The sequence below is a fragment of the Aythya fuligula genome, chromosome Z (genome assembly GCF_009819795.1).
Source record: "Aythya fuligula isolate bAytFul2 chromosome Z, bAytFul2.pri, whole genome shotgun sequence".
Taxonomy (NCBI): domain Eukaryota; kingdom Metazoa; phylum Chordata; class Aves; order Anseriformes; family Anatidae; genus Aythya; species Aythya fuligula.
Genome location: NC_045593.1, coordinates 34,521,259 through 34,543,681, shown reverse-complemented (window position 1 = coordinate 34,543,681; position 22,423 = coordinate 34,521,259). Strand labels below are relative to the sequence as shown.

At 34.6% G+C, this 22,423-nt stretch overlaps 1 protein-coding gene across 9 annotated transcripts in view; it reads left to right on the top strand.

Annotated features, from left to right (window-relative positions):
- The window catches only part of NFIB (nuclear factor I B), a 183,012-nt gene that overhangs the window by 150,173 nt on the left and 10,416 nt on the right, over positions 1–22,423 (top strand). For 2 of the 9 annotated variants that reach the window (XM_032206056.1, XM_032206058.1), the window contains exons 9-11: positions 5,345–5,510; positions 9,064–9,146; positions 18,153–18,241. The exons of 1 other annotated variant lie outside the window; for it this stretch is intronic. In XM_032206056.1, coding sequence (XP_032061947.1) covers positions 5,345–5,510; positions 9,064–9,146; positions 18,153–18,241 — 338 coding nt within the window. Of the gene's footprint in view, positions 1–5,344; positions 5,511–9,063; positions 9,147–18,152; positions 18,242–20,000; positions 20,046–22,423 lie in introns of those variants that run through there. 6 more of the 9 variants (XM_032206059.1, XM_032206057.1, XM_032206061.1 and 3 more) reach the window with 6 other exon arrangements.

The window sequence follows — 22,423 nt, the reverse complement described above, 5'->3', positions numbered from 1 at the left end:
AACCTCCAGTTGTGTAAGTCTTCCACATCCTTTTTCTTGTTGATTTTCTGAAACATCCATAACCCCCTGTAGATAATCACAGACCACAATGGCATGGGCTTTCTGACAGAATTTATCAGTTATGAACTTCAGGTTCATAGATGTGCCCAGTGGATAACTTTTAAAACAAAATATTTTGTATATGAGGAGGGGAGCAAAATATGTAGAACAGCTTCTACAGCTTCATCAGCAGAATTAATTCAATCAGTGGTCTCAAAAGTACTCTATGATGGGATTTTGGAGTGATATTCATTACCACTGGACATACATGTATAATTAAAAACCTCCAGTATAAATGTACAGGTATTTGGGAAAATCTGTGAACAGATCTGAGAGGAAGTTGACTCACTTCTGATTATAAATCAGAATTGATTTTATTCTGATAATAAATCATATATGATTTATGATATAAATATTCTGATTATAAATCAGAATACTGATTATAAAATCCTAGCAGTGAAAACAGCTGCAATAAATCCTGATTTTAAGAATGCCCATATTCATATCTGTTCAAAATTTCTGTTCAGACTTCAGACCTAAGGATTAACTGAAATTGTGTGTAGTACAGACAATCAGATATTAACTGCCTGATTATTCTACAGTAATACTACATTTATGACAGTGAATATAACCTGTGGCTCTGGGCACATAAATGGGTTAATCTGTTGTAATTCAAGATACATGTACTATGATACTAAAAATCTAGAAAATGTAACACATCTAAAAATCAAATTAGCCTCTAGTCCAACAGTAAAATTATGTTTACCTGCATAAACCGGGGCTACATTGCCATTGTAGTTGCCTCTTTCCTTCTCATTTTCAACTGCACAGCTTGTTTATCTAGTACAGCTTTCTTCCTGCAATTTGTTTGAGGTTTATGCCTCAGGCATAATAGTTCTGTATGTGAATCCATTATATAGAAATATAGATGCCCTAGTTGGTGGTAACAGTTGATTTTTCACCTGTAATGCATTAATGTGAAGAGTCTCTTCAAAGAAAATTAGAACTAAAGCCTAGAACTTGTATTAAACAAGGACAAAATTATGTTATGTTAAATGATGTGCTATAAATATTTGAACTAGTAATTTAAGTGGACACTGTTCAAATAGATATGTAGTTTATATGCTAAAATACCTTTTGACAGAACTGCAAAAGTTAAAATGGGAACAGGTCACAGAATTGTTTTCTAGCACCCAGTTTTTAATAAAATTATGAATAATGAACTTACAAGGGCTATTTCAGCACAAAGGATCTCTCACTTTTCAACAAAAGCTTAAAGTGGGACAGAGGACTTGAGATGTCCAGGAAAGCTGGTCTTCTTGAGCTTGTACCACTATCAATTTCCATGATTCACTATCTAGGTTTTTATTTTAAAAGCCTTTAGTTTTGTGTTTGCAAAGATAACTACATATGTGTGAGATGAGTATAAATCAATGCAGCAGTGTCAGTGTGAGCCTGAAGACAGGCCTAAACAATAACTCTGAGACAATTAAATTATCTGTTTATTTAAGATTATTTCATAATCTTAGGCTGCAAACTAATTACAGTAACTTAAACAACTTAAGTAACTTAAACTTATAACTGCTTCACTGTTGCTCACTGCAAGCAAGAAGGACAAGTATGAATGTTCAAGAAGGTTTGTTAGGAGTAACAGAATTTGAGAGAGTACAAGGCTTTTTCAAACATTCTGTTTTCAAATATAACACACCTAAGAAACACACCGAAGTATTAAGAGAATTTCACATACGCCATTTCTCATGACAAGTTGTGGTAGATGGAAAACCTTTGTTCACACCTGAAAAATTGCTGAGCAGTTTTTTGAAGAAGAATTATATATGTAGAAGTCCTGATAGGTATTCGCTTACCTACAGCTGAGTTTAGTTTAATGTTTAAATACAAGAAGCATTTGGTATGAAAGGGAAGTTAGACATGGTGCACCAAGCTCTGTCACCTTCCTGTACTACCTTGCTTGTCAAGCAGTAGCATGTGAACAGTTACTGCAATATGCAGTACTTGACATTAATGCAAAATTTCAAATCAGATGTTTTGCTACAAATGTGAAAGCAGAGATTAAGTACTTAAAAAAGGAAGGGAATAGATGTCAGAGACTACAAAAATAAAAGTCGAATAAATGATATAGTGCAGACAGAAGGTACTTAGGGAAATGTGATAATATTTAATAAGACTGTTAAGAGACAGATAAGTTATAATTCCATTTGAAATCTAAAGTACAGTCAGACTTTGAAATGTTAGCACCATACGGAGTAAACTTACTAAAGTAACAAGTTTTCCTTTTTCTTTGGAGGTTTGTTTGATTTTTTTGTTTAGAAATAACAGATCCTTGTTTCCCTGTATTATGTCTTTACTCAGTTTTGCATTTAGCACAGATACAGAACAATAGCTACCATTTAATAACATAATTTAAAAAAAAAAAAAAAGTAATAGAAACGTAGTTACTTGGGATGTCACAAACCATATCCACTAAAATTGCTAGAAAATTCCTCACAGTTTTCAGAAAGGACAGGATTTCACCCTTATTTTTGATGAAGTGGGGAGATGTACTGCACTGCTGTTTTGTAGGGAAAATACTGTTTTAAATAAGAATGGATTTTTTCTTGTAATTCAGGAAGGAAAGGGTTTGCTGTTTTGGACCATATATACATGGACTAAGCTGGAATCCATGTGAGCCATTGCATTCCTATTGACTGGGATCACTAGGGAACAGTAGAAGGTGATACATTGCTGTAAATTGTCCTGGACTCCAGCTGTGTCCATTTAATTAATTTGAGTCTGGCTTTGGAGACAGAGCTGCTTTTGGAAGCTGATGACACTGGCTGTTTTAATCCATAAATTCCTTGGAATCTTCTTTCTTAGTTTCTAATAAAAGCTGATCATTTTAGTAAGAGAATCACAGTTGTTTCTGGGGTATGCTAGCATACCACATGAACTAAGCATCCTTCTGTCACAGGACTGTGACTCCACCTGGGAGCCACCAGATGCAACTGAGACCTCCATCAGACTGCATGGATGGCATGGCTGCCCAGGAGGAGAGGGGGCTTACCGCTATGGCAGGCTTCCCAGAAACATACCAAAGGTCCAGTCCAAAGCAGAGCAAGTTGTGTAATTCTTAGAGATTTTATGAATTTGTCAGTTAACATTTTCACTTTCTTCTAAGGCAAGTAGAGACAGAATTCTGGTCAATAAGACCCCTAGTTTTAGGGGTGTCACGTGTTTAAAATAGAGCCCATAAGATAAAAAATCCCTAAACCACTGCTATGATGGATCTCAAAGAAATAAACATATTGGCACTTAATTTTTAAGTATTTGCTGTAATATAAAGATTTAATTTGTAGCAGATATTGAGTAAATTTTTAGAGCACATTTTTTCTATTCTCTAGAAGTTGTTTTTTGTATATTCTGCCACATCTCATTTTCATTTCAAGTGTATATAACAAAAGAAAATATATGTAATTATTAAGTTTCACCCAGTGAATAAAACTGTTGGTAACATACCAGTTATCTAGAAATTTAAAATGTGAAATTATTGACATTCCTTTGAATCAGTGTTGCTTTCTTATTTTGAAACTTCTTTGACAGATGACTCTCATTCACCCACCCATTATGAAAATCCTAGTAATAACTTTTCAATTTAAGCAATTAGGAACATTAATGAAAAGTGGTAAATACCATCCAATTCATATATTTACATGATCTTGGAACTGCATGGCTCCTTTGAGCCACCTCATAGTTGTGTTTTGGAGGCAATTTTTTTCATTTTGTAGTAGTAGAATTAGATTAATTTGGGAGTAGTTTGTTGGCCCTTTCTCATTCATACCCAGTTTAGTTTATTTTTAATTTATTATTATTACTCATAAATCATTATCGTTTTATAGGGGAAATTAATCTGCTAATCACTCAATGTTCCTGTGAATAGAGGATTGGTCTCCATTTGTGCTTATGCCAGTGTTTTCTTCTACTTTACTTTTAGATGTTCTAAAGAATGAGGCTCTGTCTCCTTTGGGGGCATTTGCAAAGTCTAATAGATCATACTGCCAGGAAGTTTTTCCTGTTATTCATTTTAAATTTCCTCCTTCTCCCTTTCATTCCATTACTCCTGGTTTATACTTCCTGTTCTTTTCAAATAATTCCTTCCTCTTCTGTGTGTTTATACTCTACACGTACTTGCAGTAATCATCTCAGCTAACAGTTATTATTTCATTATTATAGCCATGCTTACCTCTTTTAACCTTTCCTTGAATCAGTTGAATCAAGTTCTTTATCAGTCCATTTCTTTTCTGAGTTATCTCAAATTTGAAAATATCCTTCTGATAATAAGATTCCCAGTAATTTTCATTTTGTTTGTCTGTATTTAAAAAAACCTATCATTCACAGAGCACACAGTTTAAAACAAAAGTTTTCAGGTACGACTAAAAATACTAGATTACTTGCTGATTTTAGCTACAAGTTATTTACCACCGGAGTGTTTACTGTACTGCAGAATGTCTAAGGCATGTTCAAACGTTGTATAAATATATACATTTAGCAGTGAACATTGCCAAATTCAGACATGCCTATATGCAGAAGGTAAAATATTACCCTAATGACCTGTACCATAAAGTCACATGCAGACCTCCTTTTGTACATACTGTGAATTGATCTCTGAAAGAGGCGGCTTTGTCGACTACAGCCTGAACTTGCAAAGTTTCCATTGTGACACACTTCTGTGTAGGATGCTTTTTGATAGGTGGCTTTTGGCCAGAGGTTATGATGTATGCAATACAGTGAGTTGTATCCTAACCCTCTCCCCTACTCTCAAAAGTGAATTATTAGTTAGCCTTCCAGTATGTATAATCTCTGTGGACAACTGTGGTCAAGTCTTGGTTACTCTCCAAGCCAGGGTGGTATGGCATGTGAAAATAGAGGTTTTGCATCATTCATTTGCTCTTAGTTAGTACATCATGGCCTATGCCTGCTCAATTTAATCCTGCTGTCATGGGACTTAGTATGGTTGACAGCCACTGTATGAACAGCAACTATATTTTGAAATGGTCAGATATATTCTGCATCCAGAGAGAAAGAAAACTCACCAAAAGGTACTGCTTTTATGTACATAATACCTATCTGTGGAGGGCTCTGCTGCATAATGAAAAGATCTCATAGAAGTACATAGATTTGTTAAAAAAACACATTCCAGCAAATAGGTACTACAGTGATGGGCATTCTGAAAAACCCTAAGATAGGTGGGTAGGTTCCTTAAACACAATATGTTTGTTTCACAAGGAATTCTTTTGGTTTTGTTTTGTAGCCTAACAGCAGTGGTCAAGTAGTAGGGAAAGTGCCTGGCCATTTTACTCCAGTTTTGGCACCCTCTCCCCATCACAGTGCGGTGCGACCTGTGACCCTGACCATGACAGATACTAAACCCATCACTACATCCACTGAAGGTGAGGCATCTTCACCTACAGCAACCAGTAAGTATTTCTCTAGGAAACAAAAAATGTCCATCAAAGATTCAATCTACCAAATTGAGGCCAGAAAAAGGTGCCTTTTCCTACTATTTGACCAAGAGAATGCTCATCATTTACATGGAGAGCAAATATGTGATCCAACTGCAAGCTTTTCCTCTCCAAATTATGACTAATGTTATCATGTTACATGAATAAATACTTGTGACATGACAACCAAAATGAAAGGGAAAAGTCTGCGTATTTGACCACTATTCAAGAAAAAGAAAACATGATCTTTCATCTAAGGTGGACGTTGTAAAGACATTGAGAAGCACACCGAGACAGAAAGGTATTACAATGACCCACAGATGGAATTCCAAACAGAGATTGGATAATTTGCTCCTCAATGAGCTTTCCTACAGAAATCAAGCCTTATTTCAATGCATACTGAATCCGAGCTATGACAATTGCAAGCTGATATAGGTTGTGTCATTGTTAGCAAAAATAAATGATGTGGCAAAAGAAAAATTTAATTCCTTGTCATTTTTGCACTGGATGGTATATTCACTGATCTTTTACTTATTTATTTATTTATTAATATTAAATAAAAAAAAAAAAGAGCTTTAAATTTTTAAGCTCTGTTACTGTAAGTTCAAGACCATATTATTTATCCTATCTTTGTCAATGGAACTGCAATTTTGGACATACGAACAAAGATATAGTTAGACATAGGGTAACTTTTTCTCTTTTAATTATTCATCTTATGCTCAATGATGCATCAGGCTGTCTTTTCATAATCTTCTCCATATCTGTTGTCTTTGAACTTTTATTTTGACTGGAGATGTGTTGCCAGTATTTATCAGATGTGAAGATTTTTAGGAGACACTTCTGATCATATGATTCGGTGGACAAGGATCATATGATTTGGAAGAAAAGTCACCATTCATTAATAATATGAATGTCCTTAGCATCCATTACATTTAAATGACTCACTTTAGAATCATTTAGTGTTTGAACTGTGAATCTAGTTCCTAACTTTTGGATTGCCATTAACTGAGACCATAAACATTTTTATTTTATTTTTAAGTATATATACTATTTTCAACCATCTGATTAGAACAGGAAGCAAAGATGAGACTTAATGCATATGTGTTCAAGATTTAAAGTTAAACTGGTTATGTGTTTATTATAAAAGGTTAGAAGTAACTTCTGTACAAATTACTGCTTAATTATAAAAATACATAGATAGATTTGTGGAAGTGTTTTATCTGTTCTTTTAGTATAGCAGAAAATTTGTTACAGGGTTAAGTGGTACAATGTCCCCTGTCTGGTGGCATTGGTGCAGTTCTTGTACTTCTTGAGAAGAGTTAGTTTTAACAGCAAACCTTAAGAAATTTAGAAGCTGTTGCTCTAAATTTTTGGTCTAGAATAGGTGAGAAAATCAAATTCATGCATAGTTTCAAATATTCATGATTTCAACCTTTTTCCTGTTTGACACGAGTGTGCCTGACCCAAATATATGCCTCAGATGAGGTCAGAGTCTCCAATACAAATGGTAAAAAGAACAAATACTGTGTCAAGTCTGCACTGGGATGCTGGCTGGTAATCTGACTATATTACTGATTACTACGGGAAAGCAAAGCTAATCTGTTCATTAATTATTGTCCCACTAGTAATGGGAAAATTTGGACTATATTTTCAAATGAAGTTGTCATTCAGTTTCTTTTGAATTTCATTGGAACTTAGGCACTGAAATTACCCTGTGAACCTTAGAAAATCTCTGCTTCAGTATTTGAAATAATGCTTCCATGTTATATTTGAATCTTCATGCTTCCACAGAAGTACCTAAGCAACTTTTTGCCTAACGATCCAATGTCTGCCACTAGAGCATGCAAATAATAATAAGAAAAAAAAACTGTAGAATTTTAAATAGAATGTGCCAATTCTGCACAAAATGGCATATAAATGCTACATGTTCAGCATGCTGTGCTTCTGAGAGCAGTGCAGTTGTGCACCTACCTTGTAAAACCTTTTAAAACTGGGTTGATGACTTGGGTTGAAGGGAAAAGTTCTCTTGGCTTGCTGATGAAGAAAATTGCATAAATGAGGGATCACACGCTACTAATACATAAATTATATATGAATCTATACAGATCACATCAATCTTAATACACCTGCCACAGGAAGTATTAATATGCTAAATTGTTTTAAGGCATAATTTTACTTTTATTTGCAAAAACTTATTAATTGATCAAAACATATATGAAATATATGCTTGCCCAACAAGTTATCATCATTATTCAGTCTGATGAGACTAAAATGACAAATGATTAGCACTGCTTTTCATTCTGAAATGTAACAGCAGAATTATTTTAAATGAGAACAGCAAATTTTGATAATATTTGGGAAGCCTTGTGGTTTCCACCATAAATTCTTTCTACTATCTGATTCATTATTTTTATGGTAGTTTTTCAATAAAGTTTTTAAATAAAGCCTTTTTATTACTGAAAGACAGTACCATTATTATTTTTAAACAGATGTAATTTGCTTATATATGCAATATGACTGTAATATTAATGGAAATATTTAGTAACTACTCTCATCTAGGTCCTCACTGGTTTGTCTGTTCAGTTTTATTAGTTATGCTTTGTCTGCTAGCAAGTTTCCAAGCAATGATGCTGCAAGTCGCAGAGTGGACATCTCCACACCAGAGTGGAGTAAAATCACATACCCCGTTTCATAAGTGCCACCAAAAGCCATGAGAAGGCCACTGCCTTCAGGGATTACCAACAGAAACCAGAGAGGAATGTGACCTACAGATGAAGGATCCATATTGTGTAACTAATCCCAGCATCGCCTACATCCTCTTACACCTCAGAAGTGGATTTCTTTAAGTTTCTGTAGCAGAGAAGCAAGAGACTTCCCTAAATTGTCCCCCATCTGCAAAAATGTTGTTCCCTGATGCATAACAGAGATGAATATTTAATATTATCTTGCAGAGTAAAAGTTAGCTCTCACTCATGAAAATACTGATCACATTATGTCCTTTGTCCAAAGGACTCTAAAGAATAATGTCATGCTACCCCACTATCTGAACTTCTATTTTTTGTTGTTCTCTTAAAACTTCATGATGGGCATTCACAACAGCAAGACTGTGTGGACTAATATTTCCTTATTCTTTTCTCACAACATAGTAATCCCAATGATTTAATCACTGCCTTAGACAGTTGTCATGCAAATGAGAATCAGCCTTGTAATTCTTTCAGAAACATACTTCATTTAATTACTTATATATATATATATGTTAAGCAGAAAAACTTTTTTATAACGGGAATGAACACTGTGATTTCTACATGCAGTTTCCATTGACATTTATAGGAATTTTCACGTGCCTTTCTGACTTTGGCCCAACTTTTCTTTTGCATTCTATTAAAGCTTAAATTAAGAAAAAACAGACACATCCTATATTTTGCATAATCATAACTCTGGATCTCTCATATTTGTACTGTACCTGCACAGGGTAATAGTTATGATAGGTCGGTATTTTTATCAATCTGTTCTGTTCTTCCTTAATCAGCCTACACAGCCTCAGGCACATCCCAAGCCAATCGATATGTGGGACTAAGCCCAAGAGACCCATCCTTCCTACACCAGCAACAGGTGGGCAAGTTTCACATAGGTGTAACGATATAGAGAAGCTTTATATATTCTTTCTACATGTTGCCACTGTTATCTTGGATTAGAATAAGATCTTAAAGGTTTTAGTATTTGTCATCTGAAGATGCAGTTTACTCCAACCAAAACTGAATCATTTAAGAAACATGAATTTAGCATATACTTTATTTATTGGAATTGTGACATCTTAAGGAACTTTTTATCATATTTATTCCAATTGCTCCATTTTTCAAGAGCTCATACATGTAAACTTTAGCAAGACTGTGTGGACTAGTATTTCCTTATTCTTTTCTCACAACATAGTAATCCCAATTTTAGGAGTGAGAATGAGGTCTATAAGGAAAAAATAAACATTTCAAAATAAATTAAGCAAAATTTCTAAAGAGAAATGTCCAACTTAAAATTCTCAAGCTATATTTTTTGCAGATGTTTAGAAAAAAATCTATTTTATTTCTAGGAAATTAGTTATAAAACCAAATTCTCAGTGCAACACATCACCATTTCTAGTGTAATAGGCGTACATTGGTCTGCTGATCTCAAACATGATAAAAACATATTTCTAATTTTTTACATCATTTATGTTTCAAGCAGCATTTTAAATTTCACATCTCATTAATGCTGTAAATTTAATGCAAATGAAGTGTTTACCCAAACTGTGAAAATATGCAGCCGAGATTAATGATGGTTTACAAACAAATTATCTGTAACCAATAGCAAGTCCATGCACATACAGAAAACCTATGTTGCTAGTAACAGGAATATATTTGGGATCTTCAGAAATTTAACATATTTTATGACGTGTTTTTGTGTCACTCCTAGATCTTAACAGTAGAGTAGTTTGAAATTAACAGTGTGTAAGGAAAAAAATATGGCAGTAACAAAGGGGCTGTTAAATAGTCCTCAATATTTATTGTACTGTATATTTTTCTCAGTCTCAGGTTCCTGTCAACTGCTGGTACACATGCCTGTTTCATTTTTGAGTAAAACCTAGCTTTTCTTGGTTTGCCATGATATAGCTGATGTGTGCTTCGTCTGGAACTCCCTATCCCTACCCACTCCCATGACAAGGTGGCAGTATGGCCGTTTTAAAGGTCACACATGCAGAGTTCAGAGAAAATCATAAAGATGATAGCTTAAAGATAGCTGACACTTTGCCAACTTTTTTTAACCACTGAGACCTAACTGGAAACATCTGTCCACATTTATGAAAATACCAAATGACAATTAGTGGTTTTGCCAGCCATTGATTTTTCAGTAATTTTTCTGTTTGTTTTTTTTTTTTTTGTGTGTTTTTGTTTTTGTCTTTTTTTTTTTTTTGTTAGCCTCTCAAAGGTTTTTGTATTATGAAATGTGTTATAATTACTATAACATGGCTCTTATTGACAGATATATAATATCACAAAATATAATTTATTGTATCTTGAAATATACCTAAGATCTCTCTTTTTAAGCAGTGCAATGTAGCTTCTGGATTATTTTTTTCCCATGTGATGTCTTAAGCAGTATCCTTTGAAAATTGTGACATCCAGTTAATTTATGGATGTGAGAAAAAAAAATAAAAATTTTTCACTACATGTGTATGGACACGTTTTTTCCCCCTAAAAATTGCTATTGCTTAAACCCACTCTACCTTTTTCCAAGTTCATCAAAAGAGTTACAAACTTCTTGCATGCCCAGAAGTTAGCAGAAACACATTTAATTTTCTCTTGGCTGAGTTCATAACACATACATTATATAATGCTTATTTCATGCATCTCCTATATATTTTTGCCTTGCATAGAATGAAATAAATCTGGAGATTTTAGCGGTGTCATAGGAACATAAAAGTAAGAGGGACCTCAGGGACCATCACAGTCTTTGGTGTTTACATGCACCATGTCTTATATTCCCTTTCATGGTGAAATGTGTGGCCAGATGGTGTAGGTGAAAGGGGAAAATAAATTAGGTCTTGCATACATTTCATAAACAGAAAAATTCTTCAATGCCACTGTGCAAAACCAGAGTTCTGCCTTCTGAAGCACATAGCTTCATACTCTAGTTATATTAATTGAGACATATAGTAAATTGAAAAATTGTGCCATGTTTTTCTTTTTGTTGCGAATTTTTTTATTATTTTCTTACTTATGCAATGAATATATATGTACGCTTGCCTGAGTGTGTTTGATGTGTGTGTGTGTGAATTGTTACACAAGTAATATGTATAAAATTAGGGAATAGTGTGTACTGTTTTAAACTATCTGAAGGAACAATAAACTTTAATAACAAAGCTTTTTCAAGTGGGTAAATACAAACATGTAAGTGCAAATATATGTTTCTAATAAATTAGTCACCTTTACCCACTTAAATGATAAAGAGATTTCAGAGGTGATGGTGCCATATATGTTTATTACCCAGAAACTGAGGTTGAGCACTGAAATTGTCTAAACAACTTCAATGGAGTAAAGGTTATCCTTTGGTAAGGCAGAAATTAGATTGATTTACTGTGTCCTTTCATTACTTTACAACAATTTAAGAGACCACTCTTCTTGTGGCAGGTTTTAAATGCATTTGCTTTAAAGCAGCTCGTGATGAATGGAAAGGAAAATCAAGGGGTACATGAAATAAAGACAATCAATCATTCTGTGTTAGCTGAGAGAAATTCTAAATTAGAAAGCCAATGGTTTTAGTTCCAGAAAGGTCCTTTAAACATTCACTGTACCCTGTAATGTACATTGACCCTTCAAGAATAAATATTGTCACTGCTACATTTTTTACTTAATTGGAGGAGTCTTTATGAAGATTTATTTTTTTTTGGTTATGAGAAATATTGGCATGTACTGTTGAATACATTTCTGTTGTTGTTAAATAGAGCCAGGATATAGCCTACTTAAGGTACAGGAATCACAATAAATTCAAAAGTTACATCTACAGTTTGTAACGTGTACTTAACACAAAGTCTTATGGCAAAGTGATAGTTTGCTAGAACTTCCAATAAACAATTTATAGCATAACCTGCCTGGAATATTCACATTTAGATGGGAAGCGCTAAATAAAATTTTGAAAGACAATCCACAATTGCATTTAAGGGAACAGTTTGGATACAGCGAAAAATATTCTGTTGCATGCGTTACTTAGCATGCTGTGTTGATAGTTAGGAAGACAAGGCTTTAATGAGGAATTATAATAATGCAGACTGATTTCAGCTCTAACTGCTGGTAGGTCTTCCTGTTACCTGACTTGAAATGCCAGGTATTTCTATACTCTGACATTAACAGTTACTAAACAAATTTCTTGCTTGAGTGGCAGCTAGAGAGTCACATATGTCTTAGCATTTTATTGTAAAAAATCATGTCACGACAGCTCCCCTGAAATTCCTATTATAAATCACTAATGACCACTTGGGTTGCTTTACTCAACTCAGCAACAGCTTCTGAATATTTTTAAGTGTTATTAATGCCACTGCAGGAAGGGAACTATAGGGAGAGGAAAGGGAAGTGATAGGAACTAGTACCTGATTGAGACTGTTTTGCTTAATTTTGCTTTTGATGGTTGGTGGGGCTATTTTATGAAGTTGAATGTAGTGCCTGGTGCTCATTATCCATGCTGAAAAACATCTTAACTGAACTATGCATAAAAGAAAGGTGAGGTAATCTTCATAATGGTAGGGAACACCTTCCTCACCCCCATCCTCCACTCCCCCACACTTTTGCTCACAGTTTATCTATGCATCTACACTGAAGATCTATGGTTTCTAAGACTATATTAGAGGAAGAAGCAACAAATTGTAACTTCATCAAATTCAACTTTTTACAAGTTGTGTCTCTATTCTTGTGGCTATATGATTTTGATATAGAGATCATTAGTTCAGTAACAAAAATCTTAATGAGAAGAATTCTCCTGGTTATGACATTTTTATAGCTTTGTGTTACTGTTCTCAATTTTGTGAACTTATTAGGTTCTTGAAATTATACATGTTTACATACAGATTAATATTGTTTCTGTCTCTAAAGTTAGGATGTTACTAGAAATAGTAGTTACGGACTTTACCTGTGAAAACCATATGAAAAGATGGATGGATGGGTAGATAGACAGACAGACATTTGTGTTTATTGGAAGTACAGATAAGTATGTTCACAAATAATTTTTTTTTTTTTTTTTTTCTGAAATGTAGCTGTTGGGTTTTATTTTGTGACCCTTTATCTAATTTTAATGAACTCTGGAGGCTGTTATGGGTGATTGTGGTTCTATTTTACATTAGGAAATATAGATAAACAGGTTAGTTATTAAGGTCTGTGAAAACAGACTCTAAAATGTTACTGTCTGTTACAAACACTGTGATAGCTAATGCTGGCCCAATTGTCAAGGAACTAATAAACTCCTCAAGCCCATGCACTAATTAGTACAATGGCATGGTTTCTGATAGAGATTGAAGTTTCTGGGTGTGCTATATGTTATGCATGATTGTCACACAGCTTTGACATTTATGAGTGAAACATTTGCAATATATATAATAATAAGAAACACTTCAGGTCTCTAAAAAGCTGTTTTCTACTGCCAGAGTAGCCTGCCTTTTTGGTAGGAAGTTGTTCTTACCAGATGCATCCTTTAGTTACTGAATCCCACAGTTCTAAATGGAATTCTCTTCATACTATTCATCATGGAAGTTGTAAACTCAAAGGTCCACTGAAAACAGAGTATCTGTTTTTAAAATGTTTTGGGTGGATGTTACTTTTGCTTTCAGCAGAGGGCTGAAAGAAGAACACAAGTGGACTCTTAAACAGAACTTCTCAGCAAAGCCAGGAAACAGGTTATCAACACTTAAGCTGTTCTTATTGTGTCCCTTATCATAATTGACAGTTTGACGTAAAACTTGGTCACATGACCACCAGGGAGGTATGTAAATGGATAAGAGGTCATTTTTCACATATGCTTGCTGAAAAGGAAACACATTTAAAGGAAGTTTCAGTAAAAACAATGACAATATGCAAATGTTCATTTTTATGTTGGCTTTTTTTTTTTTTTTTAAACTAATAAAAACTATAGCAGCGTCTCCAGTTACACTTTCTACAATACTTATTTACTTTCTCTAGTGATTACAGGAGCTTGGAATGAACATTTTTCTTTGATGGTTCACCTTTTCAATAGGAGAATACAAAACCTGCTTAAATATTAACCCCTAAAATTATTCAGTCTATGCTTAAAGTTTGAGCTGTTGACTATGGGATCATAATGTACATAGGATTTGCATACTTAAAACTCTGCAGGGTAGTTGTACTTGGAAGCTGCCCAATTTAAACTGAAAGGGTGGTTATAGCAAAGTCTGTCTCTTGGCTAGAGCTTCACATCAGTATGTCTCAAAGCACTGGAAAGTGCAAAACAAAATCACTCCTCTGGCATTTTACAGAGGGCAAAACAGCAGTAGGGGGGTGGGATGACTTTCAGCCAAGTGGCAGAGTTAGGAGAAGCACTTGTTCTATTGCTGTGCTGTTGCGTGGACCTTTGGCTCCTGCCCATGATACTGCTAAGGTGGGTAAGGGAGTAGCAATGTCTTCTATAAGTGCAAGAAATACTTGCATGCCACGTAGTTGTTAGTGCAGACTTTGAGCTCCCTGCTACTTTGTAAGTAACGATGTATCCCAGGGTGAGAAACTGCTGCAGCTCCACACATTGGGGAAAGGTTAGGCTGCATGTGAGGTTTCCAGGTCTACTGCAAAGCTGGACATCCTTTTACTCCTCAGCATACAGATCCATGTTCTTTCTTCTCTATGGTTAGGTGAGAGAAAAATAAAAAGTCATTGACAATGTTTTGTGGATAGAAGGTGTTATTGTTGCTTGCCTGTCTGAAAATGGGAAAGCCGTGGGACTGAAGTGAAGGCCACTTCCAGAGGTCTTCTACAAAAGACTTTTTACCATGCCACATGCAAAATCAGGTCATTTATTTTGCATCCACAGTATATTTTTGAGAAAGTTAGTGTTTTTCAGTATTTATTAACTGTCTCATGGGGACTATTTCCTAAGTCCCTCTACTGAGAAATCTAAGTTTTCTAAAGTTACCTGCAAGTAGTTTCCTGCCTCTCCCTTTCGCATTTCCTGCACCAAAACTCTTTTAGGTGGATAATTGTAGATGAGACTGAATGTGCCTTCTCATCTCCAGCTAACACTGTGGCATACTTTTAGAGGTCACCCAAGTTATTCTGAGGACTACATCTGGCCAGAAAGCTTTCAGTATGACTCCAGACAACACATAGCATTCAAAATACTGTACTGAATTGCCCTACATCCTTCCAAAGCTAGGTACTTGAGACAGATCTATGCTCCCAGGCTTTCCCTACTGTGCTGCCTGGACGTCCTCCAAAAGCAGCCTTCCAGGTGCAGTTGTAAGTAGATGTCTTCTTCTATCACATGGAGCCAGAGCTCATAGAGGTCTTTTAAGCTTTTCCAGCCTTTTTACACAGAAAGCACTCAACACACGTGAGAGATGCAGATGTAGTCTGTGAAAGAGATATGTCCAAATACTTTCAAATTTATATTTCTAAATCCTGGCCTGTTTTCTTAGACATCCTGGTCTCCAAACAGGAGTGATTTGTGAGAGGAAACTTTATTTGATGGTGGAAAAAAAGATTTTCCTGGCAGGTCACCTTTTATAGACAACATGGCAGCTATGTAAGCTGGCAGAAAAATGCAGGGCAATAGTTTTTAACACAGGGAAGATGGTTTACAGTGCAACTGATGCAGTCCTAGGCTTGTCATAGAAGTGGTTATCAGGCAGACCTGCAGTGGTTTGTGTCATTTTCAGCACCACAAGAAGACACCACTGGTTCAGTGAATAGTGCTTCACTTACAATAACTGTAGATTTGGCCCAGCATAAATCTTCATATACATGTGCATATAATGGGTCTACAGCATGTATAAAAGGTGTATGTTCTATAATTACCATGTCAGGATTTAGTTGTATAAGTATTGCAGCATATATGACTTTACATTATATGAACTATGTTATTTCTAACATTTATGAAATAGATTTAAAATGACATCCTGGATCTTTTGTTGTTGTTGTTGTTGTTGTTGTTTGTTTTTGTTTTTGTTTTTGATAACTTTAATATATTAACTGTACATATGAAAAGTTTTCATTCCGACTGTGGGCAGAATATCACAGTTTAGTGTAGTAGCTGATTTTACTAAAATGTAATGTAAACTGTTTTCCCCATATGGCAAATGCAACCAGGTTCTATTGCAAACTAATTGCCATGTTTCTGAGCTAGACCTAAGGGCAAAAAATGATTTGGTAACACTGAGTTTGGGATTTTAGTCTTCTTTATGCTTATAATCCTGAAGAGTTTTTATTTGTAGATTTTATTTATATATACATATATATATATATATATGCACATATATATATTATGAAAGAATAAGAGGTTTATGTATTTTTTACTTTTTCAGGCTTATATTTCAGCTTGAAATGACTTTTTATAGTTAAGTTATAAAGCTTTAAAATGTGCTTCTGTAATGAAGTTTATCATATTCTTAAGCATTATAACAAAAATACAGCTTCTGTACAAGTAACTGAGGTGACATTTTACTACATCTTCAATATTAAAATTTGGTTTACAATACGGTTTTGCATAGTGAATAAACCAAACATTTACTTACTCCTTTCTTTAAACTTATTTATTGTATTATTCACAGTTACCTCTAGCAAACTTTCTGCATGCATATTTCCTTTTCTGGTTAATTTCATGTGGTTTAGTCATGCTTTTAATGGCCTTTAGAAGGTCCCTTAGAGTTCTTTAGATAACAAACAAGTAACAATCCCTATGAAAACAACAGAGGCTAACATTTCCATTTCTCAGACCTTAACAGCAGGAAGCTTATGAGTGTAACAGCCAGACAGGGTCAGGTTTGCAATATTGTCTTGTCCCTAGCATTTGTATTTTTCAGGAAAAGGCTGCAATTAACTGTGCTCCTGTGAAAATATTGTAGTTTCTTTGCTGTAGCTTGTGCTGTCTGAAGACTGTGAATATGAATAGAGAAAACCAGAATGCACTGAATGTAATTAAACTCAGAAACAACGTTATCTTCAATTCAGAGTTCTGTATCATACATAATGGTACAGCAATTTATATATAGCATGACTATACAGAGGTTAAATTGTATGCTTGCTTTGCAAGCCAGATAAGTTCACTTTCTTAAACTTAAAAATAAGTCGTATATCTTTTCAATAAATCTGCTAACACTACAGAGCAGCTGTTACACAAGCAAAGCTATAACAGGGTTGCTAGAACAATCCATGAGAAGAACTGATGATTTGAAGATCTGGGAAGAATTTGTTTCAGCTTACATTTAGTACATTCTTCGTTTTACTAAAAAGCAATAAAGTTTTTTAAATGTTATTATTCTGAGCCTAAACCAAGATTAGATTATTTTATCACCTCTTGCTAAGTAATACTGCTTTCTGTAACACTAAATTAATAAAATTCAATTACAAAATACCTTTACCCTTCTTAAATAGCAAGATAAGGACATACAGTTTGTTTAATTTGGACAATATTTCTATAAATTGCATGTCTTCTATGTTTCACAAAATGCATGCTACAAGATATTTACTATATTAGACCTTTATTTAATACACAATTTAGAGCATTGCTTAAAGAAAACAGCATTTATATTTTCTTCCTTAAAATATTTCACTATTGAATATTAACATTTCCTTTTATTCCAGCTCAATTTGTAATCTAATAATGGCTAATTGTTATGTGCTAAACACTAGTTACTCTTTTACGCTTTATTAATAGAGGAGCATATTAAAATAGCATTATCTTAAGCAAATCTATAGGCATTTATTTTTAGAGTAAGTTATTTTTGTTTGTTTTCCTTTTTTTTTTTTTTTTAAGTTTCTTCTTGGGAAAGTAAGGCTTTTGCCATGTACAATACTATTTTGCATGTATTCATTTAAATACTAAAAACTGTAGTACTGCTCGATCCATATCTGACTGCTAGGTTTCAATTGACAGCTGAGGATTTGTGACTGGACCATGAATCAAAACGGCAGGCATTTATACCCCAGTGCCAGTGAGGATACATTGGGAATTACTTGGCAAAGGTAACATTTTAATTATTTCCCCTACACCACATTAAAAATTTACATTGAGCTACAATATCTGTTTTAGCGGGCCTCCAGAGGAATATGTGACAGAATCTGATCAAAATGTGTGTAATATTTCTCCAGTACACATTTAGATTATCTTTAATGTAAGTTGAATTTAGGAGCTACTCTAATTAAGCACCTGGAATGACGATGTTGTGCTGTCAAATGCGATGTGTTTACAAATTTAAGAGAATACTGATTTTAGGTTTTAAAAATGAAAATGTCACTTGCAGAATTAAACATCGTATTTCAGGGGACTTACTGGCTAATACAAAGAAAATGGTGCTGTGAGAGGTGGTGGTTTTGAGCAACGAATAACCATAGTATTAACAGAGACATTTGTGACTAATAAGCCCGTGTAGATTTAGGTCACTAACGTACATGAAGGTAAGATATAAACCATCATATTTCTAAACTAAATACCAAAATAATTAGGAAACGTTTTCACAAAAGACAGTTTATTTTGTGTGCAAAAACAAAAAAGCAAACAAAAATATAGAAAGCAAAAAGAAGCCCACCCCCAAAATGGGTGAAAAAATACCTTCCTCCCCACTCCTCAGCAAATCCCACAGCTTTTGGTACATTAATCCATTACTTGTTATTATCCTTTACATCTGTTGGCATATAATGAATTATGGTAACAGTAGGGGTGTGTGTATCTAAATAGATGTGTAAACAAATCAGCATAATTGTGATATATCTGATTCCCTCCTCTTTCATGTGCAGGATTATCTACAACAATTAATGGGGGTCATTCGTGTAAAGTACACAGGTTGGGAGCCTGTCAAATGTAGCTACTCAATCTCAAGATAATTTTAAATACTTCTTAGGCATTTGAGTACATACATGTATGACAGTATAGGCACTAGGCACTTACACTCTGTGTAAGCATGTATGTAAGTGTGAGTGTGTATATGTATATATAGAATGCTTTTTAATGTACTATATTATGCTATGGATTTCTAGAAGTTTGGGGGTTTTTTGAGTATCAGCTTGGAAGGGTAATTACAAAATTTGAAAAGTAGTGCTGCTTACAAATCTCAGCTTGAAATGCTTTAAATATTGTTGTTTTGCTTTCTGCAGTTTTTCTGATATAATGTTTATCTGGAAAATTTTTGTGCGAAAGCAAGGTGTAGTTATTTCTTCCATAATAATAGATAATATCACAAAGGCACAATGGAAAATTAACTAATGGATTCACCTCACCTCCTCAAGGGCTATGATTCCCGTTACAACCCCCATCATGCAATAACTGCCACAGTTTTCAATGTACTGTCACGAGTGAATCCGAACTGAGCTAGTGTAGCATGGGGTTGGCAGTGGTGGTGATTTATTCCTCCCCTACAAAGGATGTTTTTATTCTACTGGTCATTGACAGGCATTAGCAAATTATCACACAACTGCCTACGTAGGAATATTTTTGAATAGTTTAAATCAGTCATCACTCATGACCTCTTTAAGCAATGACAGTTTATATCAGCTGAAGCCCTGTCCTGGTGTTTGGTGAATTGTTTTTTTTTTTTTTTTTTTTTTTTTTTTTTTTTTTTTTTTTTTTTTTTTTTCCGGTACCTATCACTCACAACCTGGGGGAGTAATTTATGAAAAGAAAGGAAAATAGGGGAAAATTTCACAGATGATGATCAAGGAAACTTTGGTGATGAATGCAGGCACATTCTATTACTTGTTCATCTTTATATGTAAAACTGGTTTGCAGGTAGCTCCTGGAGTGCTATTTGCCAGTTTGGCCCTACCAGTGGACACAAGTTCTGCCAGGTGAGCTTGGGCACAAATTGGTGCTTGCATGGGCACCTCTTGACGTGCCTGGGCCATGCATATTTGGCCTAGAATTAAGCACAGCGTTGGAGGACAAAGAAACTTCCTGTAGTTCTCCCTAAGTAGACAGCTTTAGGATTTGGGCTTTGGAATATAGAATTATTGAAATCCCCATGTAAGTGGGGATCTAAGAACAGAAATGATATCTGAGTAGAACAAGGGGCAGTGAGCCTTTCTAACACTAAAACTAGTAAGCACTGGAAAAAAAAAAAAAAAAAAGGATAAGAATCCATTGCAAAAGGAATTGCTGCTCACTGTCAGAGAGAGAGCAGCAATTTGACTGTCCATACAGTCAAATTTTCTCCCACAAAATTGCTTGACAAATGTTTGATTGTGTGAATTTGTCAAATCTGCAGTACTTTTTTTGATGGTACTCAGTCTGACCTTTTATAGCAAGCTTTTGTCGTTATTTTAAGTATAATGGTTTTCAGAAATGTCATTGACCTCAAGAAAGTCAAATTTTGGCAGTAAATGTTATCCAAATGTTAGTTGTCTTGTCTGTACAAGAATCAGGTAAGGGAAGAGACCAAGCTGAAATCTTTGTCCTGATATATTGATGACCAGAGTTTTCAGAACTTAGGGAAGATGGCAGAAGATGAGAAAACCTCTGTTATTTTCGTGTTCTTTGTCTCATTAGTAGCTGCCTTTCATATGACAGTAGATATGGTACACAGACATCAAAATAAATTTGCTGTGATTTTCCTTCCTTGTAAAATTATGTTAACATTCATAGTCCCAGATATAAGACACATCTTATTGATACATAGAAGACTGAAATTTGCAAACAGAGAAAATATGAGTAATAGGAGATTAAAACAAAACAAAACAAACAAACAAAAACGCATTTAAGTCTGTGATGACCATTTTCTTCAGAAGTAGAAGAAGTGTAAGGAGTTGTGATAACAGAAAATACAAAAATACCTTTATCACATGAATTAAACATATTGGTATCTTCAAAGGAGATAAAACTTCCTGTGAGCATCCTAAAAAATGGCAAAAATCATTATTCGGTAAGGTACTGGAAAGTCATTTTTATTTTGTTCCTGATAGCCTGTCTACCTATAATTAACTTTTTTGCTGTTTGTATAGTGTTTATTATATATATATTATTATATCTGCTGAACTTTGAACAATGTTTAAGCTCATCAGCAGAATTGGGCTCTGTAGTCCTTTTAAGATAATCTAGGTTAATGTAGCTCTATGTATGAAGATACTCAGAATTCATTAAAAATACCTCTTCTTTTTTCATAATTGCTGTTCTGTAATAATAACTTTCCTTGGAGACAGAAGTTAAGGGGAAGTTATCAAAATCTGTAAGGGTCGGTTAGGAGAAGGCAGTCACTGTCTGAGAGCAAGAGCATATGCAACAAGGCATATGAGTGAGAGTGAGGAAGAATTGTGCATGTGTTGGGGAGGAAGCCTGATAACAAGTGCTTGAGTCTTAGGCACTCATTACTGGATGGTATTACTGGACAGTAATTCCAGTGGGACCACTCTAACAGCCTGCATGATGGGGCTCTTTAATTGTGTGTGGAGTATTTGCAAGTCTTTCATATACTGCAAGCAAAGTTTCATTGCCAAAGTGTACATTTTAACTCAGCTATCATTAAATACCATTTTTATTTATTTTATATAACGCAAATTATTATTATTATTATTATTATTATTCATACTAGAATATATGTTACTTTTATGAGTTAACTGTAGCTTTAACATTATATTTACACTATGTGGGCAAATGCACTATGTTAGCATTTCCTGCTTTCAGCCTGTTATCTTGACACAAATGTACAGTACAACAGCTGTTTTGTTCCTGGAGATGCTGGGGAGAGTTTTATTCTCAGAGTACTGAATTTCCTTCCCAGCTCTAGCTGTAGGAGTGTTCAGATGCTCAGCTTTCCAAGCAGCACTTCTCCCCAAGCATCGTTCTGGGTTTATAGCAATAGTGTTGATAAGATGGCCAAGTGGATAATCTCTGGTTTGTGGAAGAAGCAGGAGGACAAAAGAGAATGGGCGTAAATTCCTTTTATCTCACAGTACCTTGTATGTGTTTGGAATCTAGCAAACACATAGCTAAAGTAACACACTCATAAGCACATGTGATAAATGTGATAAGCACATTTTGGCAAATATGGACACCTGTTATATCAATGGTTCGTGTCATTGACCTACTTCTGCCCCCTCCCCCCCCTCCCCTTCTCCCCTTCCCTCCCTTTCTGCCTTGAGTAATGTTTTGGAAAAGAAATATCAATTCAGGCATTATGATTTAAGAACAAAAATGCTTAAAGTATACTTACCGTAAAA